This window comes from Ceratotherium simum, chromosome 9, assembly GCF_057802395.1.
Source record: "Ceratotherium simum simum isolate JZ-2026a chromosome 9, ASM5780239v1, whole genome shotgun sequence".
Classification (NCBI taxonomy): domain Eukaryota; kingdom Metazoa; phylum Chordata; class Mammalia; order Perissodactyla; family Rhinocerotidae; genus Ceratotherium; species Ceratotherium simum.
In genome coordinates, this window is record NC_141908.1 from 67,234,848 (window position 1) to 67,261,774 (window position 26,927).

Sequence of the window (26,927 nt, forward strand, 5' to 3'; positions counted from 1 at the left end):
GTTTTAGTGAGCATAAAGTGAATCAGTGATATGTGGTTGTCAAAAATAGCTAAAATGGGGGCCGGCCTGGTGGCGTAGCGGTTAAGTTCAAGCGCTCTGCTTCCGGTGGCCCAGGGTTCGCAGGTTTGGATCCCAGGCATGGACAGACGCACTGCTTGTCAAGCCATGCTGTGGCAGCATCCCATATAAAGTAGAGGAAGACGGGCATGGATGTTAGCCCAGGGCCAATGTCCCTCAGCAAAAAAGAGAAGGATTGGCAACGGATGTTAGCTCAGGGCTAATCTTCCTGACACACACAAAAATAGCTAAAATGATATTAGTTTGCATTAAAAAAAAGTATTCAGGACAAGGGAAGTAGGACTGTTGTAGTGACATTACATCTCATCACCTCTTGTAGTTAGCTCTCATGCTATGTTGAGAGCAGAATTACCAGGATAGTGGGAGAAATTTGAAACCGTATCATATGGAAAATGGTGAAGCCTCTGGTAATGTTTATTCAGTGCTATTAATAACAGTTTAAAACTTATCTTTAAATAGTTGAAGAGTTATATAGAATAAGGATTAGATTTTGGCTCAATGTAAAACAAGTTATAAATTCCATTACAAAAGTGCAGCCTTGTAAGTTGTATTTGTATCCTTTATTGGAGCTAACACAGAACTGAATGGAGGAATGGTGGTTAACAAAAATTCAAGGTAAGGTAGGGGGTTGAATTACATAGCCTCTATGGTCTTTCCCAACTCTTAGTGTCATATAGCTCTATAAGGCTGATTTACACAGATAAAGTTTGTTAAGGACATATTGTTACTCCCCTTAGGATCCTGATAGTTTAATAGATAATAGTGCCATAAACCTAAAAGATACAGTTCTATGCTTAAAAAAACCAAGGATGGGGCAGGTCAAAGAACACAGGAGTCAACTTGGAAAGTTCCATTGGGAACTTTGGCTTCTAATAGCCAAAGCTGGAGGACAATTGGAGCAACATATTAATAATAATGGATTATAAACCAAAGAATAAAATATCCATTAGTCCATAATAATGCAAAGATTGAATAAATAAATTGAGGAAAAGGGAAAAACCTTCTTTACAGAAGAATTCCTATAAATAAATGTAGAAGGAATGAGGGAAATAGAAAACGACCATTGGAAATCCACAGTAATAACTGCTGCAGGAAAGATTCACCAATGAAAGTTAAAATTAATGAGATTTCTGAGCTCATGCCTATTTTAGAAATTGCCATTATGTGTCCTGCCTTGAAATTAGGAGCAATTATAGCATAGCAACTGATTTTGTTCCAAATAATAATCATTATAGAATTTGTTTTAAAAAAAACACAGGTTTTTTTTTTTTAATTTAAACTGTACAAATTTGTGAAACTGGGAACAGTTTCCATATTTAACACAACCATTCACCTAGATGTTAAGGCCAAAAAACTAGGAGTCATTTTAGTTCCCTGCTCCCATCCCACATTCAAAACATCAGTGTCTTGTGAGCTGTATGTGTAAAGTATATCCCACATCTGACCACTTCATCAGCTATTTCCCTAGTCTGAGCTACTTCTTGCCTGTAGTTGCTTCCCAGTTATTCTTCCTGCTTCCTATTTCCTTACAGTTTGTTCTCCACATTAGCTGGTAACCTTTAAAAAAAAAAAAACAGATGGGCCAGCCCCGTGGCTTAGCAGTTAAGTGCGCGCACTCCGCTACTGGCGGCCTGGGTTCGGACTCTGGGCATGCACCGATGCACCGCTTCTCCAGCCATGCTGAGGCTGAGTCCCACATACAGCAACTAGAAGGATGTGCAACTATGACATACAACTATCTACTGGGGCTTTGGTGGGCAGGGGAAAGGAGGAGGATTGGCAATAGATATTAGCTCAGAGCTGATCTTCCTCACCAAAAAAAAAAAAAAAATCAGATCCCTTTAATCTGTGTGAAACTCTCCAATGGCTTTGTCAAGCTTAGAATAAAATTTGCTCACTACCTTGGTCTATAAAGCCCTATATGATCTGACCCCTACCTACTTCTCTGACCTCATTTGCTACCATTCTCATCCTCCTTGCTTATTACTCCTTTCTAGCCCCCATGGCTATCTTGTTTTTCCTCAAACATCTCACCCTCATTCCTGCCCCAGAGCCTTAATATTTGTCATTACCTGTACTGGGAAGCCTCTATCCCCAGATCTTTCCCCAGGAGCTTGCTCCTTTACATCAGTAAGGTCTCTGTCCAAATGTCATCTTAGTTAGGATCTTGAGGGAAGAGCTTTCTGAGGCAGGCTCCTCTGCCCTTCACCTGCTGAATTTTTCTTTTCCCATGGCATTTTTCACTACATGACATAAAACATATTGTTAACTCATTTATTATCTATTCTCCAACTTGAATGTAAGCACATAAGGGAAAGGACTTGGTTTGTCTTGTTTACAAACTAAGTCCACAATACCTAAAACAATACCTACAACGGAGTGGGCCCTCAAATACTTACAGAATAAATATTTTTAAAACGTTGAAGGGCAAAAGCAGAAAATAGTAGAAGGCCTGTATCAGAGGCAGATTTCTATCTCTGAAATCTGTGCAAAAAATATAAGCCTTTTGAGATAAACTTTAACATGAAGAAAAACAAAGGAATATTTTTAACTACCTTAATTTTACAAATTCAGTTACTTAAAAAAACTTGAAAAATGTAAGTATAACTTTGATGACTGAATTTGGAGTCATCTTACACCAAAGAAAAATTTTATTAAAGTATAGATTACTGGTTATTTAAAAATACATGGGAAAAAACAAACATACAAAGGCATTATCATACAACTGATTTCCAAACTCAATACTTTTGAAATACAAAACAATGATCATTACCCCCAAAAGTCAGTTTATTGAAACAAACTGATTTTTAAATTGGTTTGTAACTCTTTTCATTCAGTTTTGTTTACATATGTTACTAGGTTTTTCAGTTTCATCCCATATCAGAATTTTGTTTTTTTGACATATTTACTTCTCAAAGTAGTATATAGTTATTTCTTGCAATTAATGTCAGCAACTAATAGATTCTCTAAGTCACAAGAATTCAATATGGTTGCTGCTTTGGAAATAGTTACGATTTTGGGTTATCTACACTAAGACTCATGTATTGAAAGGCAAAATATTAATGGGCAAAATATGGGGATTGAGAGCAAGAGGACTGAGAAGAGACAAGGTTATCTTTTACTGCAGATCTGCTAAAAAAGACTCCATTATTTACTGTGGTACTATTGCTAGAGAAGCAGTTTCTGCCAGACCACAGGTTGGCTATATAGTTGTCCATTTTAGTATTTCCTTTTCGAAAGAATGGCAGACTTTAACAATTAGATTGCACAACCAAATAAGCAGAGACCTTTAAATTACCATATACTTTAACTGCATGAAATAAATTATTTTCTTAATTGGTTTAGCAGCCTTGTGTCTAGAGAGGCAGCAAAACCCACTTTGTTCCAAAATTAGAAGGCTGACTCAGAGCTGTTTGTAAGATGCCTGGCTATCTTCTATCACCAATCAGTCATGAAAGTGGACCTTCATGAACTCAGTAACTTAATACATGTAAAAATGACCTCATCTATCAACACACAATGTTGAGCCAGCAAAACCAAAAAAGTATACTCATAAGGTAGAAATTGGCCTGTATAAAACAAGAGGGTACATATCCTCTTATATAACACAAGAGGAATACATACGGTAATAAAAACAATCTATAATAAACTTGCAAAGAGATGATTCTGGTTTACAAATAAGTCTGCTTAAACTGACCAGGACTGAATGATTGGAAATTTTCTTCTCCTAACATAATGCCCATTTGTTATAAGCTTAGCTGGTCTCAGTTTCTTATAAATCTCTCATTTCCTTGGATTTATCTACTACACCCTCACTTTATAGCCATTTAACTTATAAGCTGGGCCTGCCCAGCCTGCCTATAAAGCCCCTCTTCAGAAATATACCAGATGCATTAAACAGAGGCATCTTCTAGTAAAAATCTGCACTTTAAGACTGCACATGAAGAACCACCAATTGGACCTCCAATGTAAATACTTCTCATTTCACATTATCACAGAAACAGTGCAGTTTACTAACCACTCCTTCCTTACAGGAAACTCAGTACCTGCAAAAATTTTTGTTTAGTTTCAAAACATTTCAATACTTATTAATTCCAAAGATCCGAACACCATGTAGCTGTGGCATTTTGGGAATCAGCACACTCAGAAGAGAAGCCGTGTTTAGGATGAAGTGAGTTGGATCATACTTCGTATAAAAACTTGCCAGAAAATATCTGCAGAAATAAAAGTTAAGAATATACGTAACATCTAAAAATAAATTACTTAGAATTTTTTAAAAATTTAAAGGTAGAAAAAAGGCCACTGAAACATAAATACCTAAAGCAGAACTATTTTTGAATGCTAAAACAAGAGGAAACATTTTAGTTTGGGGACCTAAACTAATTTTATTTGGGATTTAAAATTTTGTTTAATGGAGAGGCATATCTGCACATTTTGCATTTCTATAATTATGTTAAATGCATTTAATAGAATACGTTTGCCACTTAGCATCCTTTAAAGCAAAAGGCTTTCAAACTAAGATTCATATGCTCCCTGAAATTTCAGGTGTAGTTTTGTATTCGTGTGTATGTTTCTGAAGAGAAGATCCAGATCCAAAGTATCCATCATATTCTCAAAGGGTTTTGTGACTCACCAAAACGTTTAAGAACCACTGCTGTAAAGCTGTGAAAACTGAGGTTTAGTGCATTAGTACAATTTAGTGTCTTTGAAAGAAAATAAATACTTGGTTGCCCTTCTGATGTTCTCATTTCCATATTGTAGTTAAAACAGGTCTATAACCAGTTTAACTGGAAACTTGAAAGATACTATTGTAAAATTCCAGCTGTTTTGCTATAACTGAGCGTACGTACATTGTACATCTTCAAAGACATCCAACATCTGAGAATTTGTTTTAACAAGCCTAAGCTACCTTTAAGATGATAAATCATCGAGTTGGAATGTCTAGTTTTACCCCAGGGTATAGCAGAGTGCAGACACATCATCTGGCCACTAAAACAGTATTGTAACATAGATAGGATGTAAAGAATAAAACATCATACCTTATGTGATCATATCTAAGAAATTAGTGTGCATATGGGTGTTGGTCTAATTAGTACTTTTCGAGTACACTGGAAAGTATTCTAATAGCCTTTCCTCCAAATACTGTCATTAGTTTCTCATGAGGGGAGATAAATATCTTGTGTAACATGGTTAGAAGAGAACAGCTATTTGCAAGTACAATTAAAACATCACAGAGCTGTCTACATCATTTTCTGAACCATCTAAATTGAGAACTTCTATAAGCTTCCACCTATTTCACCAACTACAGTCAGAAAATTCTTTCTTGACAATAAACCATATTCCTCAATCTTTCCTTTAAACCCTTTCTTCCCGCTTTCACATACTTGAAGACTGTTTTCATATTTCCTTCACTGAACAAAATAGGTTACTACTTGCATTTAGTAAACTCATTTGATTTCTCATCATCGTTATAGGTTTAATCTAAAATCTGATATGTTGGAAGTAATACCTCTTCTTGGAATGGCTTCTCCTTATCATACCGTAGCATATGTCCCCTTTATGTCTTTTAATGAAAACTAATTGTGTGTGCAGATTATATGAAAATTACTTGACTCTTACAAAAAACTAAACAACCCTCCAAGGGGATGCAAAACCCAGGTGGCAATCAGTGTGACAGCGTTTATTCACCAAAGGGTATACTAGAAAGAGATCTGTATTAGAAGCTAGTAGTTTAGGATTTAACCTGGGCTCTTGACTCCAACTAGCTGCAACATCTGGAACAAGGTGAGGCAGTTGAGTCTGTTTCTTTATCTAAAAATCCAGGATAATATTGCAAGTCCCACCTACCTGAAAAGTGATGATCAAATAAGAAAATGTGAAAGCACTCTGAAAAGTATGAATGCTATGTAGATGACGTTAATGCTGTTTCTTCAGTTATCTAAGAAATTTAGTCACAGAATATTTGAAATCATCCCTGTGGGTCAAAAATATATTTTTAGAAATATAGATGTTGTACACACGCACATTTTAGTTGACCTTTTTGTGATAGCTCTCATTGAAAATTCATTATATGTTAGGCTTTTTACATGTATTATAATGCAATCCTGAACATTTATAGATGAGGCAACTGAGGCGTTCAAGAAAATGGCCTACAGTCACATAGCTGGAAAGCAATAGAGCTAAAATCCAAATTTAGGGATCTTTGAATAACCATTATTCTTGTTATCACATTTATCTTTGTTGGACCATACAAATCATTTTTCTTTTGATGTTAATTTTATAAGGGGCTAAAACAATTAAAAATTTAAAAAATTTCCTCAAAGTGCTATAAATATAAGGAAAAAGAAACTTACCACTTTATGATCAATGCCTTCCCTTACTTAAACATCTGAAACCTACCCTCATTTAAGTCCCAGTTTAAGGAATTCTAATGCTTCCAAGAAGTCTTTCTAGCTACTCCAGACTGCACTGATTGTATCATGTATATATTATTATGTATAAGCTATGTGGTATAGAATGTTTAAGATATATATAAAACATCTATGATATGCAAGCAACTGTACTAAGTGTGGAATTCAAAGCAATCTATGCACTTAGAAATTCTTTGCAGAAATAAAACACTTATAATAACAGAGAAATATTACAAAGTGGCATAAATGAGGGATATATACACATCCAACTACCATGGGAGTTCAAAGCAGACCATTATCACTGAAGGTTGGGTGCTAAGGAAAAGATCTCACTGAGGAGGTAGAATTTAAATCCTAAAAGAAGAGTAAGGCAGATAAATTAAGAAAGGAGAAGCTATTTCAGGTAAGAGAAATGATTTGAACAAAAGCAAAGAAATAGGACTATACATGGAGTATTCAAGAAATGCTGCTTAGAAGAGCTTGATCAGATGGGAGTTGAGTGCGAGTAAAATATTCACATAAAGGAAAAATGAGGTGGTACCATTTTGTGGAGGGCCCTGAATATCAGGTAATGGGAAGAAGTTAGATACCAGATACAAGGTTAGATGCCTCACAAATAAATATTATCTCATTTATTTCTTACAGCATCAGATTGAGTTAGGTACCACTGGCTAGAATTTTATTTATGAGCAAGGTGGCTGAGTGATGGATACAGGATTCAACCCAAGTCCGTCCTACAATGAAGGCCTAACCCCTCTTTTCTCTAAACCATACTGTCTCTCGCAAGGAGTCTGAACATCCAAATGGGGCAGGTGGAAAATGAAATTCATCTGTAATCATCCAAATCCTTATTTAGGGAGATTAGTCTTATAGTGGAATATGGAATAAGATTATGTGTTTAGTTTTCTTATAAGCAATTTAAGGACATGAACTACAATATATTTGACCTGTATATCCTAGGATGTCTAGGCATACTGATAAGCATGTAATGTTGTCTCCGTATGCTATCGCCTGAAGTGAAAACTGGTTTATTACCAGCTTATTAAAAATTTTGCCTGTATTTTATAGTCTACCTGAGGTAGCTATTTATTGACAGAGATTTTCAACAAAATATTCTGGTTCTAATTCAAATTCATTCTAATAAAAGGATAGCTTCCTTTCATCCAATGTTCCTTATCCCTAAAAATTTCCACCACTTACAGAATTATTGGAGAAATTGTGAAAAACTTCCGTGAAGACGTAAACTGCACTCCATAGTCCAGTTGTTCCCAGTGAGTTAAGAGCCTTGCTTTACCCTGGTCAGGAGTTTCAAATGGTGTTCCTTTTACAGCATGCAAAAATACGTACATCCCCTGGAAAACAAACAAGGAGATATACAATCAATATCAAATACAAAATTAGTATTTGTCATTAAGCATTAAGATAGTTCCAGTCTGTTTGTGACAGAGTGTGTGATTTAACTTAATGAGCTCAAGTTTTAAGCTTTCATATTATTGTGAAAGGCTGTGGCCTGTTTCTTCACAGTAAAATAAAACTTCCAGGGGCATATAGATATTATTTGGTGAAAACCAGTGAAAGGTCAACCAAAAGTAACCTGTTTTCATCTCTTCTTAAATTGAAAATAAAAAGTAACATCAGGGTAGCTTTACACCATTATATTCACATTTTCTAACACCTTTCCTATTAGAAAATAGGATTACCTTTTCCCCAATGTGTAGGAAAGTTTAGTGTCATATTAGTAAATCTGATGATACTTATAAAATGATAAAAACATACAAATTGGTAAATAATAATAAAAAGCTCTGTATCAGGGGAAAATGGTTTTGAAAATATTTAATATTAGGACTGTCTTTGTCTCAATAGTTCTCTTCCAAAGCAACAAAGATAGGTTGATGTAATAGGTATAATGTTCAACTCAATTCACTTTTTTTTTAAAATAATTTTATTTGTTTATTTATTTCCCCCCCCAAACCCCCGTAGATAGTTGTATGTTATAGCTGCACATCCTTCTAGTTGCTGTATGTGGGATACGGCCTCAGCATGGCCTGAGAAGCGGTGCATTGGTGCGTGCCCGGGATCCGAACCTGGGCCACCAGCGGCGGAGAGCGCACACTTAACCTCCAAGCCACAGGGCCGGCCTCAATTCACTTTTAAAATCACCACTGTGCCTCACAGTGTTTCCCTTGAAATTAGTTTTTATAAATCAAAGTAAAAAAATTACTAAAAGCCATTCTGTCCAGTGATATATTTAAACATGTAATTCTGTGGTTAATCAGGAAATAAGCAATGTATACTAGATTTGCCTTCCTTGGGATTATAATGCCCACTTAGGTTGACAGGTAGTGGTTCTTTGCAGGATCACTGTCTGAGGCACTGATAACAGAATAAAGCCTAAACATTATCATGAAACAGTTTTTCCCAATCAAAGTCAAGATGTGATGTCATTTTTTTCTACTTTAACTTTTTGTGTGTGTGTGTGAGGAAGATTAGCCCTGGGCTAACATCCGTGCTCTTTCTCTACTTTATACGGGACACCACCACAGCATGGCTTGACAAGTGGTGCGTTGGTCTGCGCCCGGAATCCAAACCTGTGAACCCTGGCCCGCCAATGTAGAGTGCGCGAACTTAACCGCTAGGCCCCTGGGCTGGCCCCTCTACTTTTACTTTTAATAAATATATGGAAAAAATAGAAAAATTAGTGATTTGACTTTTTATATTATTATACTAGGTTAAGAGAGCCCTTCTTTTCAAAGCTTAGTCAACTTCCTAGTTATTCCACTAGGCAATTCAAAAATTGTTTAGCTGCAATAACACCTAAGTTATAGAGGAATGGATTCATGCTCAATTGGATTCAAGACAATAAACATTTAATAAGTGGCATATATGTTCAGGACACAGGGCATGTATGCATATATGAAATTGAACAAGACATGTCAACAGGCTTGAAAAAATTTAATCTTCTAAGAGATGGTAAGGAAAAAAAAATATATGCATAAACTAGAAGGTAGAACACAAATTGCTATCAGAGGTACAATCAGAGTACTCAGGAAATGCAGAGGAGGGAAAGGTTCCTTGTAGCTGAGGCAAAAGCCTTCAATCTACCTGGTCAACTACCTTATTCTTGAAGGTTCAGCTCAAATGACAACTCCTTAGTGAAGCCCTCCTCCTTAGTAATAATTAACCTCCTGCCTACGTGCTTGTACAGAATTTTATTGAAAATACTTTTATTATAGCACAATATATTGTGATAGAGTTGTCTGCATCTTTGTTTTCACCTTACCCTGAATAACTCAGGAACAAGGGCTGGTACATAACAAGTATTAGATATTAAGTCAAGATGACATTAAGCCAAGGAATGTTTATTCTGTAAGCACAAGGAAAACATTTTCCCATGGGCTTTAAACCAGACTATGAAACAGATATTGTATGCTTTCAAATTCTCAGGAGTATGTGACCCAAAGAAGTTAAGAATCTCTACTCTAGACCACACATGTGCTAGTAGTTGATCAAAGAGAAGAACAACCCTCTCATTATTTCCTTCAAACCACATGCACTCACCAGTGTTTAGAATGATATTCAAATGGTTTATTTCATATATCCTTTTCAATGAAAAAGAATAAAATATTATCTGACCATATATCTTCTACTCCATTGTTTTCATTTTTAATAGTTTTTCTATAAAATTTTAGTGATGGATGATTTATACTCACATGAAAAAAATTAAGAAAAAAGTATATAGCTTATATTTAGCCTTTAACAAATATTTACTACTCAAAATGAAGAGAATTCTCATTTATTTTAAAAGCTAGGCTAAGAGTTTTGTGAAATATTAATACCTCTAGGCATGAACTGTAGCACTGAATAAAAACAGTCACTGTAGGTTTCTACTGTATGGTTCAGAAAAGCAAAAACAGTATTTTTTCTAACTAGGGTTATCAATTAGGTCTATTTTCCCATATTTAAAAGCATTCAGTATGTATTTCATATTTTTAATTGGTTTAATGTAGGCTATCTTCAAAAGAAACTTAAATTTGGAGTCACGTAATTGCTACATCTATGGCTGGTTAGTTAGGTTTTTAGTGTGGTGAACTAATAAGTCAGAAGTTTGCTTCCCTATGTCGTCAATTACCTGTCCTTTGTTCATGGCCATATACTGTGCCTCAATCTCAGTCAACCAACTTGAAAACATGAGGTAGGAAGTGGCTTCTAAAGTACATTTAATACATTTGCAATTGAATAAGGGAAAATTATGTGACAATACAGACTAATTTATTCAGCAAACATTTAAATAGGTCTTTAGAGATATAGAAATGGAAAAATAAAAAAGATAAACCGCTAATTATAAAACTATGATAAATACATGATATGCAGCATGGGAATTTTGTAGCTTTCTGGAGGAGGTGATGCTTGAGTAGTTTTCTTGGACAAGTAGGAATCAGCCAAGCAGAGCAGGAAGGAGGGAGGGGTATTAAAATATTGGAAGAAGAGCTTAAGTCAAAGCAAAAAGGTGAGAGCAAGACGATTTTCATTATTGTTAGAGCTTAGCTTGTGTTTGGAGACAGGCTGAGATAAAACTGAGTTCCTTTCTTGCCTCTGCACTATTATCAACTGGTCTTGTATGAGACACAAGGAACTTGGCATTTCACTATGAATGCAGTGGGGAATCATTGAAGGACTTAAGAGCATAACTTGAGCAGACATACATTTTAAAATATCACTCTGCCAAGCTGGAATAGAGGAATAGAGAAGAGGAGCATCAGGGAGACCATTTGATCTACTGGGGTAATCCACCTGAGAAAAAAATAAGGGTATAAATTACAGCAATGCCAGTGGGATCAAGTTGAGAGACAGCAAAGCAGTAGAACAGACAGGGCTTTGACTAAATGGATATGGAATGTAAGAAGGAGTTACTCTAAGACCAGGGTGACCATATATCCTAGTTTGCATGGACGGTCCTGATTTATACCTATCCTCTTGGAGTAGCTATTATTAGAGCTCCCTTTTACTCTCAAAACAGTCTCAGTTTGGATGATACATTATATTAATCATTTTACGTTTGACAGCTATCTGGCCTGGCTTACTGGGCAGACAGTAGTATTTTAGTCTAGATTAGGAACAAAATCAGAGGAACAGATTGTGGGTGGTAAGGGACAGATCAGGAATGAATTCAATTTATACTTGTTTGGGTGCAAGGTGATCTGGCAGTATTAATATGGACATCATCATTCTACAGGGAGAAACTGAAAATATGAATAGACAAAGTAACCTAGATACAAGCAATAGCATAAAAAGAAATGAAGAAAAGAACCTTGGGAACAACAATATTTAAGAGAGGAAAAGAGAAGGAAGACTGTGCAAGAAAAAATAGAAAAGGAAAGATCAGAAATATATCTAGGAAAAAGGGATCCCATGGAAGCCAAAGGAAAAGAATTTCAATAAAAGCAATGTGATTAGTGTAAAACACTTCAGAGAAGTCACTAGTATTTAACAGTGTTTCCCTATCAAATCCTATGAACTAATGGACATTTACTTATTTCTACCACCATCTCATTCTTGTCCTACTCCAGTCAACTTCAAATGCTTTCCAGAAGATATAAAATAAATAATAATTTTTAAGAATCCATTTCTCTCGTGTGGCGTAGTGGTTAAGTGCGTGCGCTCTGCTTCAGCAGCCCTGGGTTCCCAAGTTCAGATCCCAGGCGCGCACTGACACACTGCTTGTGCAGCCATGCTGTGGCGACATCCCACATAAAGTAGAGGAAGATGGGCACAGATGTTAGCCCAGGGCCAATCTTCCTCAGCAAAAAGAGGAGGATTGGCATTGGATGTTAGCTCAGGGCTGATCTTCCTCACCAAAAAAAAAAAAAAAAAAAGTGCTATGGACAAAGAATCTATTTCTCCTACATTTTTCTGTCTTAATGTTCTAAGTTCTTCGTTTTTTGGATATCTTTAAACAAATATATAGTTAATCTAGATTCAATTAAAAGTCATAATTAACTGGATCTCTCCTCTTTCATTTTACTTTTAATAGGCTGTTAAAGACAAGAAAAGTCAGTGTCAGGGTTTTTTTTAAACAGGCAATTTCCAGGGCTGCATAATATGGCCAGTGGACTCAACTGAACCTGTGATACTTTGCAGAGCTACCATATAATACAGAACAGTGATAGTCAACATGAAGAAGCTAAGGCACCATAAGATCCTGAATTATATAAGATATAATTAAGCTCAAAATTTCAATACTGAAGCAAGAAAGTATACTTATACCAAATTGTGTTTAAACACACATAACATAAAATGTACCATCTTAACCATTTCTAAGTGTACAGTTCAGTGGTATTAAGTACATTCACACTGTCATGCAACCATCACCACCATCCGTCTCTAGATCTCTTTTCATCCTGCAAAACTGAAACTGTACCGATTAAACAAACAATAACTCCTCCTTCCTCCCCCAGTCCCTGACAACCATGATACCTTAAGATTTTAAGTGTTTAGTATAAGGTGAAATTCTTACCAGATTATGTATAACGTTTGTTAGGGTCCAAGCAACAGGAACACTGAAGAAGGGAATACTAAGTAAGACAATATGAAGCAAGCCAACTCCCAATGCATATGTCAGCCACATACCCCGGCTGTTCATTACACGAGTATTTGGATTCACCTCGCTGTGGGCAACTCCAACATTCATGTTTGCTCTGCAGGAAAGCAATGAAATGAATCAATACTGATATAACTAGAAACCTCAATACTCCTAATTATGAAATGACAAAATAAGTGTTACTAGGATTATTTTTTTTTCCTAGTTATGAAATAGAACAAACACATCCTCCAAAACATGCTACTTGCAGATGCTGCAGTAAAGAATTCTTAACATCTGACTTTATGGTAAGACAAACAAGACTTATTTTTTATGGTTCTCCTCGAAAAAAATAAACAATTAAAATCCCCTTCCTAAAGCTTGTCTTCTAGCATGCTGCTTTTACTAAATCAAATAATGGGCAGGAAAACTCAAACTGAACGAGAAAACCTACATTTCTTATATCATGAGAGCAAAATGAAAACTCAGGAGCTAAATTTACCAACAGAATAAACTAATATAAAAAGCAAAGCTGCCCCAGCCATTCTGTTCTGAGTAGTGAGACTTTTACATCTAATGTAATGTTGTATCCATAAAGAGTGGTCAGAGTTCAAACCACTCCTTTTTGAATACTGAACCTGGGAGGAACACAGTGTAGTGGAAATTTTACATGGTCAAGGGATAAAGCTTGTTTCTCAATCTCATGATACAATTAGGTTAAAACAATGAGTCTTCTGCATATTTTAACTCTCGTCAACTCCCTTTTAAAACTTTAGCTTTTTCTTTCTTTTTTAAGCTTTTCCCTTTCCCGTGTGCGTTCAAGATGAACACCAAAGGTAGAACTGATAATAGCTCCCAGTTATTTTAACGATGATGTTTGCTTGGGTCTAAGAATCCCTTAACAAAATAAAATTGTCCTGAAGAATACCTAATCATCTCGGTAAAAACTGACCAGTGAGGCTGGAGGGCGGAAACAGGGCTAGATTATATTAGGAACAGCTCTGATTTAAAAATACATAAACCCTTTCGATTACAGAGTTGACACCGACAGAGGAATTTCTCATAACTCCATCCAACAAGTGCTTCCGGAGTACAATGTCCCCTTCTTCCTCCCCAAATCTATGGAACACGCATCAAGGCTTATGGTGATGCAAGCTGGTTACACTAAGCCAAAGTCTCAAATTTACAGGAGTAAATAGTTCTTCTAACCTAAACATCCACCGGGTATCGTTTTTATATGCTATAAGTTATACTTAGAACATGCCACTATTCAAGATACTTTTCCCACTTTCCACAGGATGGAAAAAAATGCTCGAAAGAGGCTTAAAATTTACATCTGAGCTGGAAGGCAAAGCCCGGTGGTACTGACCCTACCCCAGTTCAGAAAACCTTTCCAGGGCGCCTGCCGCGCCGCTTCAGGACTGGCAAACAATGACTTCAGACGGCAAAGAGCCTCCCGGCTCCGCAGCGACCCCCTTGGGGAGTGCCCCGCCTGGCCGACCGCCACGGGCAGCCTTCTCCGGCAGCCGGAGCTGCCGGACGGAGAAGCTTAGCAAAAGCCGCGGCTGCTACCGCCGCAGTGCCTCCCTCCCCGCCCCTTCCCTCGCGGAGCCGCACATGCCGTCAGGGCCGGGGCACAACGACGAGCTGCGGGAGGCGAGCCTCGGGGGCCGCCTGGCCGGCACGGCCAGATAGGCCACTCCTCCCCGGTAGGCCGAGCCTCGCCGCGGCAGCTCCCCACTGCCGCAGGCAGCAGCACAGCCCCTGGGGCCGATGGCACCCACTCACCGCCGCCCCACTCCCGGGGGCCGGCTCCGAGCAGAACAAGCCCGGCGGCGACGGCGTCTCCTCAAGGCCGAACGCCAGCGGTCAGCCCCAGCGCAACGCGGCTCAGCTTGCGGAAGCTTTCAGGGCCGAACGCGCTGCCAGGGGATTGGCTGCGGGCAGCGCCAATCCCACGTTCCCCGCCGGGGCGGGACTAAGTGCTGCGCGCCTGCTGCCCGGCCTGCCGCGCGGGTTGCGGGCGAGTCGTGGATCCGCGAGGTCGGGCCTGGGCTCCAGGCGGGAGGCTGGCTGGTCCGCTAGTGGATGGTAATTGCCCACCTCGCGCGAGCAGTAAGGTAGTGTCGTGTGGTTAACGAGACTTCATTCTTATATTCTCGGTTCGAGGGCCCCCTCCCCTCAACTCGGCCGCTGTGGGCAGCCCCCTCCCTCTCTACGGGGCGGAAGGCGGACGAGCCCGGGCTCGCGGGCGCGCACGCGTGGAGAACGGGCTCCCAGCACGTCTGCGCCCCCGCGCGCGGCGGTTGTGGCCTCTCCTGGCTAAATGTGTTTAGGCGCAGCCGATTCCCCGGGTCCACTGGGTGCAGGACAAAGTTGTATGCCAGGCGGAAACTTGAACCCCTGACAGCCGTAACTCAACGTGTCTTGGGAGTGAGGTGGCGTTTTCTAACGTTGTATGTTGTGGCATCGTGCGAGTGGTGCAAGTAGACTCTTTTCAGTTAACCACGATTTTTACTGATGTCATTTTGGGTTTATCCACAAGCCGAAGACAGGCACCTGTATTACGTGCTGAAGAAATGTGGATACCGAAAATTGGTTATTTGAGAACGGAGAGGAAAAGTCAGATGATTTGGAGTCATCTTTGAAATCGAATTTCATTACCTTGAAGGACACAAAGTTTATGATTTAAAATGCTGAAATAACTTTCAACAACATTTCAAAATTGGTGTAAGAGAATGTTGACTATATCTTGCATTTCTGTTGGCTCTATGAAAACAATTGGGTTAGATTTATTATGTTCTTTAAATAATTCCCTTGTGTTTTCCCTAAAGTCTATGAGTTCTCTGATCTCTGCCTCTTTTTTAGGTACGCTGTTGTCCTTAACTGACTTTCCTGGTCATCAGCACTCTTTCAGGAGTGTTTGATTTCCCTCTCAGCAAATATGGAAGACTGATTCCTGACATTCTCAGTCGTTCTATGCTGTGACTTGTAAGCCTGATATCAACCCTTCCACTTTTCAAAAGATGCCATTTAGTACATATACAGTAGAATGCGTGCTATGTTCCAGAGGTTATGCAAGGGATATTAGATTAATATAAAATCTCTGTTCTCAAAGAACTCTGAGCCAGGAGGAAGGGACAGAAAAACAATAGAATAACCTGTGATGAATTTTGGGTTAGAAATAAGGAAAAGGTGCTATGAGAGTACAGAGGAAGGAATGCATGATCTCTTGGAGCGACGGGGATTAGAGAAGGAAAGAAAGGCTTCCTTGAGGAGGTGATACTTGAACTAAATCTGGAAGGATGGTTAGAAGTCATGGGTAGAGAAAGGAACCTTGGGAGCTAAGGAAGGAGTGAGTGGCACCACATTAAGAGAGACAAGCTGTATAGTACAACTGGCCTAGTGTGCATTTGAAGAATAGTAGGATGAGATCAGACAGATAGAGAGAGGTCCAGTTGTTAAGGAGTTTGGACTTTACCTGGTTAGCAATTGGAAATCTTCATAAAATTTTAAGTAGGGTAGCAACATGATGACGTTTAAATTACAGAAAGAACCCTATAGGGGGTTGAGATTCAAGGCAAAATATCAATTAGGTGGTTACTGCAATAGTTCAGGGGAGAAATGTGGAAGGGCTGAACAGAGGCAGTAGCTATAGGTATAGAGAGGAGAGACTAGTTTGAGAAATATTTAGTAATAGGATACATAGGACTGGGTGGCAGGATGTAGAGACTGAGAAGAATTTCTAGGATGACTTCAAGGTTTCTAATTTTGCCTTGTGAGACTGCCTTTGGAGTCAAACTGCCAAGATATGCAGATGTGCATCTGTCACTTAACTAGTTGTGTGATCTTGAACAAGTTATCAAGCTTTTAAATCTCATTTGTGATAGAGGAGTGATAGTATACATAGGGTTGTTGTGAGGATTAAATGGGGTAATATATATAAAGTTGCTTATGTTAGCTATTATTTTTATTATGAAACAAGAAATATAGGAAGAAAGTTAGAGAAAGATTCTGAGATCAGTTTGGGACATGTTAAGTGCAGGGTGCTTCTAAGTCATCTAAATGATGATATTTAGAAGATACCTGGAAATAGGCCCTGGAGGTCAGAAAAATGTCTGGTTAGGAGATACAGGTGAGGTAGGGGTTGATATAGAGGCTAGTTAAAATAGAGTATATAAAGGGAAGGAGTTGAAGCAATGGTGACTTGCTGGGAAGGAGGATGCTCTTCTTAATGTTTACATTGGCATGAGGAAGGTGCTGATAAAATTATTTTTTTGTGGCCCTTCGTTAATATTCATGAAGTGCTTGCTGTGAGCGAAGTACTCTGATTATTCTGTGTTGCATCCAGAAATACATAACATATAATTCCCTGCATTCAAAAGTTGTATAGGTCAGGACAGGAGTGTGATAAGTATCCTGTGAGGGATGCAAGCCAAGTTGTTTAGGAATGTAGGGGGAGGGAAGGATCCTTCCTGGTTGGGTGAACAGAAAGGACCATGTTACAAATGTTATCGGAACTGGGTCTGGAATGATAGATAGGATTGCATTAGGAGGTGGAGGTGCAAATAGGGTGGGATTGCTGGCAAAGGAGGATTGAGGTCTTTGATCTTGGTCACAAAAAGCAGTGTGTTATTAAGAGAAATAGCAAAAATTAGGTGGAAGGCATGAGGAGGGGAGCAAGAGGATAAATTCTGTTTTACAAATATTTATTTTGAGATAACAGTGATACTCATTGTTAGAAATGCCTGTCAACTTGGGAAGAGAGAGATCACTGTTGGGGATATAGATTTAGATATTATTCTGTAACTGAAGCTTTGGGTTTTAAGATGTGAAAGAGGAGAGAGGGATTGGGCAATGCCTACATTTCTGGGAAGAGTGAAGAAAACGTGAAGAGATCAAAGAGGTTTAGATGGAAAGATCCTTGAGAATTAGGGGATATCGTCAAAGTCACGTGCTTCAGGTACATCAAGGAACATGAGTCCTGAGAAAAGAATTTGGATGTAAGAGATCATTGGTGAACTTGAAGAGAACAGAATCCTGACAGTGGTTGTGCTATAAGCCATTTTGCAAGGGTTTTAGAAGTCGGTGGTAGGGAATTGGTGACAGTGAATATAGATTACTTATTCAAGTTTGGCTTCATAAAAAAAGAAAGAAGATAATCATTGGGGTAATACGGTTGAGGGAAGAATTTTTTGTTTGTGTTTGCTTTCAAGGCCGAGATGCCTGTGGGAGGACTGGATAAAGAAACTAGGTGTGTTAGCTTAGGAGGAGGAGACATTGACCTGAGACTGAGGGAAGAAGAGTATGGGTAGAGGTGCAGACATTTTAAGAAACCAGAGGACACAGTGGGGTGGAGGAGGTGAGGTGTGTGTGAAGATAGAGTTCATGCTATGGACTTGATCTCAGTCAACTAGAGAATGGGAAACACTGGGATGAAATTAGGGACTTGGGGGGAAAAAATAGATTTTAGAAGAGGGATTGTAGAAAATGAGACAAAGATGATGAGATTAATAAGGAGATTTCCCAGAAAGAGTGAAGGTTAAGGTTGGTGTAGGTTTATACCGCAAAGCTTGATTGATCAGTATTTTTCTTAGATCCTTGGGATTCTCAAGAAGTCTAGAAGACTTCTTGAATGCAAGCCTAACCTGATGCTAGGCCATGGGTTAGCCCCTTTGGGGATGGGGGTTAGAAGTGGTGGGCAGTTTATCCTTTTGGGAGTTAGGAGGAACTCAATTTAGTCCAAGTATCCTGGGATCTTTTAGCATGTATGTGCCAAACATTGTAATAAGTTATATACATTATCTTATTTATTTCTCACCACAACCATATGATATTATCACCCCCATTTTGTAGATTAGATGATTGAATTTTAGAGTTTAATTTTAATTTCCCCAGCATCATATAGCTATTAGTGTAAGGGCTAGGATAGAACCAAAAGCAGTGTGATTTTAGAGCCTGCTTTTTTTACTACTCCTCTATCCAGTGCTGTCCAGTAGAACTATAATGTAAGCCACATATTTAATTTTAAATTTTCTAATAGTCACATTATAAAGAGCAAAGAAAATAGTGAAATTGTAATAATTTATGTGAACCAGTACATCAGAATATCATTTTATCTTGTAATCAGTGTAAAAAAATAATAATATTGTATATTTTTTTTATACTGAGTTTGAAATCCAGAGTGTATTAGCACATCTCAATTTGGAGAAACCACGTTTTAAGTGCTCAATAGCCACGTGACTAGTGGCTACCATATTGGACAACGCAGCTCTATACACTTGCACTTGAAACCAGTCTGAAGCTTGGGGATAGCGCAGAGGGTGCCTTTTGTTGATGATGGCACTAATTTGTGTGAATGTTAAGACAATGGAGCAGCTTGACCATCAACTGTTTTCCTGACTTATTGGGGAAGGCCAGCCCTTGAGAGCCACAAAAACTGTTGAGAGGTAGTTGTTCACAGCTGTTCTCCTTAAAACTGGGTACCCAAGAACTAAATCAAATACATAGATTAATTAGAAGGTAATTGTTGACTTAAAAAAGAATTCCCAGCATTTCTTTACGTAGTCATATTTCATCGTAATAATAGTGTACATTTTATACGGCCTTATCATTTACACAACATTTTACATGTGCTTTCTCATTTGATCCTCACAACAGACCAGTGAGGCCTTATCTCCATTTATACAGGTGATAAATTGATTTTACAGAATGATTTAAGTGATTTGCTTCAGTTTACGTGTAATGAAGATAAACCCCAAAACCTGGTTTTTTAGACTCCAATCTGGCATGTTTGTCCACTGTGCTAATCAGCTTTGCCTTGTACAAAGCAGAATATAGTTATATTTATGAATTGTGACCAGTTAACACCACTCAGAGCTCAGGATATTGGCCTCGTCCCAGAAATGCATCCCTTAAAATCCTGTGTGATTGTTATTGTGGATATACTCTATTTCTTGCTCGGTTACTGCCTCTTACTGACATGACTCTGCTTGGCTTATGTCTTATGTTGCCTGAGAAAAAATCTTAAATGGACACCTTTTTGTTTTGTTTTGTTTGTTTCTGGCATTGCTGTTTTGTTTGATCCTAGATTCCATAGGATCAAATCATCATGTGAGCCTGTAACTAATCATGGTAAATTAAGTACCTGGGGTTTTTTTCTCCCCTGTTCTTTGTCAAAGAAAATCTTGACTCTATAGGGGAATTACATGTTGTCAAGCTAGTGTTTTTTCTTTCCTGAAATCTTTTCTAAAATTAGGCATTAAGGCAGATGCAAACCCCACTCCCTGCATATTTTATGTATGAGATTTCCATGTAAGATTTTTTGTTTCTTCGTTTGAAATGGTTTCAAACAAAGGGTTTCATAGCTAAAACAATTACTGGCAGAGAGATTTTGGGTGTACAGGTTGGATCGGCATGTAAAGGACCTTGAATACCAGCACAGAGATTTGAGCCTTATCTTTTTTTTTTTTTTTTAATTTTTTAAATTTTTTGTTTATTTCAGTAACATTGGTTCATAACATTGTAAAAATTTCAGGTGTACATCATTGTACTTCTATTTTATTTAGGCTTTGGGGAGCCACATGATTAGAATGATGTTTTAGGCAGAGTAATGTAGAGGATAGTTATAGTTATCTGATATGTCTGAGATCTCACTGGTTCAGATTAATAGTAATTCTGGGATCTACATATCCTAACTCCAAAAGAGCTCGGTAATTGAAAAAGGCATTGTGACTCATCAAAACATATGGATGACTAATGACATTTACGTGAGACTGCCATTAAGGCACGTAACTGACTGACATTATCCGCATCCTGGGGTGACAGCACCACCCGGTCATTCCTAGCCACGCAGAGTATATATTACACTCATTATAGCACAGTTGTGCTTATTGTTCTTCAATTACTACCATAGTGTGATTTACCAACTAATTTTTCTATGCCTTAGTCTTATAACATGGAGATGATAATGACATCTATTTCAAAGAGTATTTGTATGAAATAAATGATTTAATACTGTGTGTGCTTACAGTAGATCCTGGCATACAGTGGGGCTCAATAAATTTGAGCTGCTATTATTGTTATTGTTTTTGTTGCCATCAGTTCTGTTAGTCAGGAATGTTTAACAATTGTTATTTTTACAACTTGTATTTTTGTCTTCTAGCTACTCTGCTAAAAGCTAGAATGAAACAGTTGCCTGCAGCAACAGTTCGCCTCCTTTCAAGTTCTCAGATAATCACTTCAGTGGTCAGTGTTGTAAAAGAACTCATTGAAAACTCCTTGGATGCTGGTGCCACAAGCATAGATGTTAAACTGGTGAGAGTCCCTGAGGAGCCAAATACCTTTGAAGCAAAAAAGGGCTGGACAAATGTTTTCTCCTTACAACTATTGCCTTTCTGTTCTTTCTATGTACCAGTAAATTATTCTTAGGACATTGGACCCTTTGTCTTGTTTAAGAGTAAATTCTTAAAAATAAATTTTAATTTAAATCAACATTAGTTGATTAGTTTAAGTCTACATTAGTAAAACTAAAGGAAATTATAAAAGAAAACTTACTCTTTAGTACTCCATCACCTAAAACATAAATTTAATTTGTATTTTCTACTAATATTTATCCTTGGTTATTCATATTTACTTGCTTTATATATTCTCATTTGCATTTTAGTTTTTCACCTAATCTTTTTTTTTTTTTTTTTGAGGAAGATTGGCCCTGAGCTAACATCTGTTGCCAATCTACCTCTTTTTTCCTTTTTTCTCCCCAAAGCCCCCAGTACACAGTTGTATATCCTGGTTGTAGATCCCTATAGTTCTTTGTGGGACGCTGCCTCAGCATGGCTTGATGAGCCGTGAGTAGGTCCACGCCTGGGGTCCGAACTGGCAAACCCTGGGCCACTGAAGCGGAGCACGCAAACTTAACCGCTGCACCGCCAAGCCAGCCCCAAACCTCATCTTATTTTAAAACCGTTTCCCATGTTGCTTCATAGTTTTCACATTTTTAAATTTAAGTGCTATGTATTAAATCATTTGAGTTAATATGACTTATGACACTCATTACGAATTATTATAATTATTTTGTGTGTCTACCTCCCCTATTATAAATTACCAGCTCATAAATAAGGTCTATATTTTTTTCAGTTTTGTGTCCACCATACCTGGCCAGTACTTGGTACATAAATGGTAAATAAATTTGTTTGCGTGAAGTAAGGATACGTTTTTTTGTAATCATCTGATTATCAGATATTTATCTTATTTCTAGTATTACAGTATTAGAAATAATACTGATATGAATATCTTTGTAGGAAAGAAACCTATAGTTTTCATATGTATGTATATTTTATATATATATAAAATCCCAGTTGCTCCTTATAAAAACTTAGTGAATTAGCTACTACAGTACCCATTTTACAAATAATTAAGGTTCTGAGAACTTGGTCAAAGTTATATAATTAGTAAGTAGTGGAGCTGAGATTGGAATTCACGTCTTTCTGACTCCAAACCCCATTCAAAATCTTTCCTCTATACCAGTGTTCTCACAACGTTTGGGGGCGTTAGAATAATTCAGAGTTTGTTAGAACAGTTACTGGGCCCTAGAATTTCAGATTCTAGGTGTGGCCCAAGAGTTTGCATTTCTAACAAGTTTCTACTTGATGCTGAGAACCACTGTTCTGTACCATATCAAACCTGTATTTTGTTTTTAAATAATGTTCTGTAAGTTTTATAAACATGAAAAATATTTATTAAATTAAATCAAAGAAAGACTATTGTTTTTAAACATTTCATAGTTCAGTCTGATTAGAATACAATTGATAATAATTAAATAGGATTAGATAATTGTATCTGACAGATTTCACTTAAGACTTTTAGGCAGGCAAATATATATCTTGTTCTCAAAATTCTCTGGAAATTTTGAAAGTTATAATGTAAATATTTGAATTTCTTATGAAAGCAATAAAATGTTCAAGGGAGAAGGTATTCAAAGTCAAGTTGAATAATGATAATTGCTAGACTCTTGGTGGGTGGAACTAGGTGGTGTTTTTGATGGTGATGGTGATGGTATTCTGTTTTGTTTGTGAGATTATACATGCAAAGATATATATAATTTAGAAGAATTTTTTTAGTGAAGTTTCAACATAAATTTAGACATAAATACCTATGATACTGAAACAATTCAGGTGAACCTTAAAGATCAGACTGACTTCCTTATATTAAAGTTGAATCTAAGTCAAGAGAAAATGAGGGACTTGCCCATTGTACCATAAATAGGAATTAGTAAATTCCTATTAGTAAATAGGAATTAAGAAATTCAACTCTTGCTTTCTTAATGTTAAGATTCCATAAAAGATAAATAAACCACAAAAATTGTTTCACTTGTGTTTCTTTCTGTGTCTAAATATTGTAAGTTTAATACCTTTATATACTAAAAGTGTTTTTTAACTTTTTATAGGAGAACTATGGATTTGATAAAATTGAGGTGCGAGACAATGGTGAGGGTATCAAAGCCATTGATGCGCCTGTAATGGCAATAAAGTACTACACCTCAAAAATAAATAGTCATGAAGATCTTGAAAATTTGACAACTTACGGTTTTCGTGGAGAAGCCTTGGGGTCAGTTTGTTCTGTAGCTGAGGTAAGGTAATTTATATTGACTGTGCTAGTGATTTTATAATCACAGAATATTAGAATTAAGAGAAAAATAACCCAGTATTTGACAAAGAGTGTTTTTTTTTTATTGTGGTAAATATACATAACATAAAAGTTACCATTTTAACCATTTTTAAGTGTACAGTTGAGTGGCATTAAATACATTCACATTGTCGTGCAGCCATCACCACCGTCCATCTCTAGAACTTTTTCATCATCCCAAACTGAAAACTCTGTACCCATTAAATAATAAATCCCTATTCTCCTTTCCCCTCATCCCCTGGTAACCACTATTCTACTTTCTGTCTCTGAATTTTTCTATACTAAGTACTGCATTTAAATGGAATCATACAATATTTGTCCTCTTGTGTCTGGCTTTTTTCACTCAGCATAATGTCTTCAAGGTTCATACATGTTGTAATGTGTATCAGAATTTCATCCCTTAAGACTGAATAATATTCCATTGTATGTATAAACCACGTTTTGTTTATCTATTCATCTGTCGACATTGGGGTACATTTGGGTTGTTTCCACCTTTTAGATATTGTTAATAATGCTGCTATGAATATGGGTGTACAAATGTCTGTTTGAGACCCTGCTTTCATTTCTCTTATGTATGTACCCAGAGGTGGAATTGCTGGGTCAAATGGTAATTCTGTTTAATTTTTTGAGGAACAGCAAAATGTGTTTTACAGTGTTAATGTTTATAAGAAGAAATACTGGTTTAGTGGCCCATTGTCTTGGAAAAAAGGTATTAAATAAAATTAAACATATCTTAACTATAAGCACTTTTCAGAGCCTTTACTGAGAGTGCATTGTGCATCTCTAAGGTTGATGGTTTATAGTAGGTTCATTTTCCTGCACCTACTTGACTATGAAACCCTTTTATTGAGAAGCATATCTCTGTTTTCTTGTTATTGTTCTGTGGAACATACTTTGGAAGTACCACTCTAGTCAATACAGATTGTTAGATTGTGCTCTAGAGATGCGAATTGACTTGGCCTAAACCTAGCTAATTAGAAGCAGATTGGATCCTGGAACTTTGCTCTCCTCACTGCTGGTTAGGTGTTTCAGTGTCTATAAACCCCTGAGTTTGCCTGATCCACTCGATTGCATACTACCAATTATACTTCACTGCCTCTGCCCTAGATTATGTAACTAATTTGTGGCAAAGCCCATCTAGAACCTTGATCTCTTCATTTCCATGTATCTCGGTTATGTTTTATCCCATGACTCTACTAGTTTCTTTGTGCTGTTCTGTTTCTCTATGTATGTTAAGCTCTGTGTTATAGTGTGATAGTATCTGTGTGCTAGTGAGTGACATGGTAATTGTGAGGGTCTCTTGAGCTGTCTAAGTTTGCCCAGTGGCCTTGTAAGCCTTCATTTGTGCTTGGGACGGCAGACCCTAGTTAGGTGAGAATGCTCAGATGCAATAAAATGATAGGACTTTATACCTTCTCTCTCAGAAAAGTGGCATGGATGTGAGATATTGTTTCTCTCTCCTTATCTGGTCTCTGGACATCAATTTAGTAGCCTAGTCTTCCCAGCAGTGATACATTCTTCAGGCTTATTGTGGTCTTCCCTTTGCCTTTAGAGTGCTGGCATAGTGTAGGTTTTTTCCATTTTTTGTGAATAGGGTCCTGACGAGGTATTCATTTACTCTTTGACTTTGGGGCTCTTGAAGGTGATGACTAAGTAAGAAAGAAAAATTGTGAGTGGGGGAGGAATTGTGAGTGGGGGAGGAGGTGGAGTTTAAAGTGGGCGACCTTGCTGTTTTAGCCCAGAGGACTAGGGGCCCTTGCTTCTTAGAATCCAGATCTTCAGACATCACTAAAGGAGGAAAGACCTTGTCATTCCTTAAGTGCACTCTGCTTAAACCGGTATCCAAAAACTAGTGCACTCTGTGCTTCTCTTATGTTTCTCAGCACTTGATTTATTTAGTGTTCACTGAGTCTCCAAATAGATTTTAGGGAAGAGTCACTAGAGGGTACAACCGGGCATTGCCCATCTTTCTCCCGAGAGACTATATATGGGAACCTATGGCCCTGGGATCGTGTAGAGTCTGTTTTTAAAATAGGATGGGATTTGTATCAGGGAACCTCTGAAGCTCCCAGGACTAGTACTATTGTATGACCTCTCAATGGTTATATTAGAAATCATATAATTTGTTAGAGAACGTAAGTATTTTATTTTTTAGCTATTGTCCAAACTTAGCAGATAAGTCTTTAAGTTTCATTTTGGCAAAGTATTTTTGAAAAATATATAATTTGGCATTTCTGTATTTTCTAAGATGTATGTAACCTTTCAGAACTGAAATTGATCATATCAACTTTGTCTGCTAGGTGGCAGCACTATACTTAGTTTTCTAAAATATATTGTACATAAGCCATATGATTTATCCAATTCAGAACAACTCTGCTATGCTGTCTCTGCTCCAGAGTTCCCCTCTGAGGTCAGCCAAGGCCTTGTTGTGACTGTGGCACAGCTCCACTTCTCTTTCTGCCATGCCCCCACAAGTGATCATCCCAGCAGCACTCCTCAGTAAACTTCCTGCTCACTAGTCTTTGCCTTAGTCAGCTTCGTGGGTAAGCCACCCTGCAAAGTAGGTCTTCTGTGGTTCGGTATCCTCATATTCCTGATGAGGAAACTGAGGTCTTGTGAGGCTAAATGCCAAGTCTTCTCACTCCAGCTTTAAAACACAGTCTAATAATTGGTCAGCTAATATTTCATTGTCTACTGTACGCAGGGTGCTGTGCTAAGTAGTTTACCTCAGAGGAACTGTGCACAGTGAAGTACATGGAATATGAAAACTGTGACCTGTTTAGGGACACATAATGTGTCCATAGTAAAGCCAAGAATCCAGTTCTAATTTCATGCCTTCCAGTACTGAGTTTTTCATGCTGCCTTCTTACTAGCATGGTTAGAGAGGTATTTATAAGTTTAAAAACACCTCATATTATAATAAATATACCCAGGCCTGCAATGGTAAGCTCAGGAGACAGGTTATCAAGCAGTAGTCAAGTTGAAACTTAACGTGGGAGGATTCTGAATAGTATTTCAGAAATACAGAAAGTAATATATGCTTGTTAAGGTCAATTACATTTAAAAATAAATATTGTGATTCAGGAAGACTTAATGCTTTTTGGGGAAAAAGGTTCACTTTTTAAACTTAATGAATATTCTTCACCACTCAGAAAGAATTGAAGTTTCTATGTAGTATA

General features: G+C 37.6%; 2 protein-coding genes across 11 annotated transcripts in view; one reads left to right on the plus strand and one right to left on the minus strand.

The window, feature by feature from the left end:
• Positions 1-2,711: 2,711 nt before the first annotated feature.
• Positions 2,712-14,988, minus strand: ORMDL1 (ORMDL sphingolipid biosynthesis regulator 1). 2 transcript variants are annotated; one of them, XM_014784681.2, is made up of 4 exons: positions 14,854-14,988; positions 13,003-13,183; positions 7,689-7,840; positions 2,712-4,292 (listed from the first exon to the last, which is right to left on the minus strand). In XM_014784681.2, exons 2-4 carry the CDS (start codon positions 13,174-13,176, stop codon positions 4,157-4,159), a joined length of 462 nt encoding a protein of 153 aa, XP_014640167.1. In that variant the 5' UTR covers positions 13,177-13,183; positions 14,854-14,988; the 3' UTR covers positions 2,712-4,156. The 2 variants fall into 2 exon arrangements, with proteins under 2 accessions (XP_014640167.1, XP_087291613.1); XM_087435487.1 differs by lacking the exon at positions 14,854-14,988 and adding an exon at positions 14,683-14,807.
• Positions 14,989-15,035: 47 nt separating this feature from the next.
• Positions 15,036-26,927, plus strand: part of PMS1 (PMS1 homolog 1, mismatch repair system component) — a 76,810-nt gene continuing 64,918 nt past the window's right edge. For 4 of the 9 annotated variants that reach the window (XR_015553239.1, XM_087435478.1, XM_087435483.1 and 1 more), the window contains exons 1-5: positions 15,036-15,185; positions 15,611-15,795; positions 15,934-16,056; positions 21,230-21,381; positions 23,510-23,692. Coding sequence is in view for 8 of the 9 variants with exons in the window: in XM_087435478.1 (XP_087291604.1) it covers positions 21,250-21,381; positions 23,510-23,692 (315 nt within the window). In the remaining variant the exon portion in view is untranslated. Of the gene's footprint in view, positions 15,186-15,610; positions 15,796-15,933; positions 16,057-19,236; positions 19,515-21,229; positions 21,382-23,509; positions 23,693-26,927 lie in introns of all 9 variants that reach the window. The other 5 variants (XM_087435480.1, XM_087435481.1, XM_014784682.2 and 2 more) reach the window with 5 other exon arrangements.

Bases quoted from the DNA above. Each gene is read 5' to 3' on its own strand.
- ORMDL1 (XM_014784681.2), bottom strand. From the start codon at position 13,176: ATGAATGTTGGAGTTGCCCACAGCGAGGTGAATCCAAATACTCGTGTA. The intron at 7,841-13,002 runs GTAAGAATTTCA...TTTGTTTTCCAG, and splicing joins CAAACGTTATACATAATCTG to GGGATGTACGTATTTTTGCA. The intron at 4,293-7,688 runs GTAAGTGGTGGA...TTATTTCTGCAG, and splicing joins ACAATTTCTCCAATAATTCT to ATATTTTCTGGCAAGTTTTT.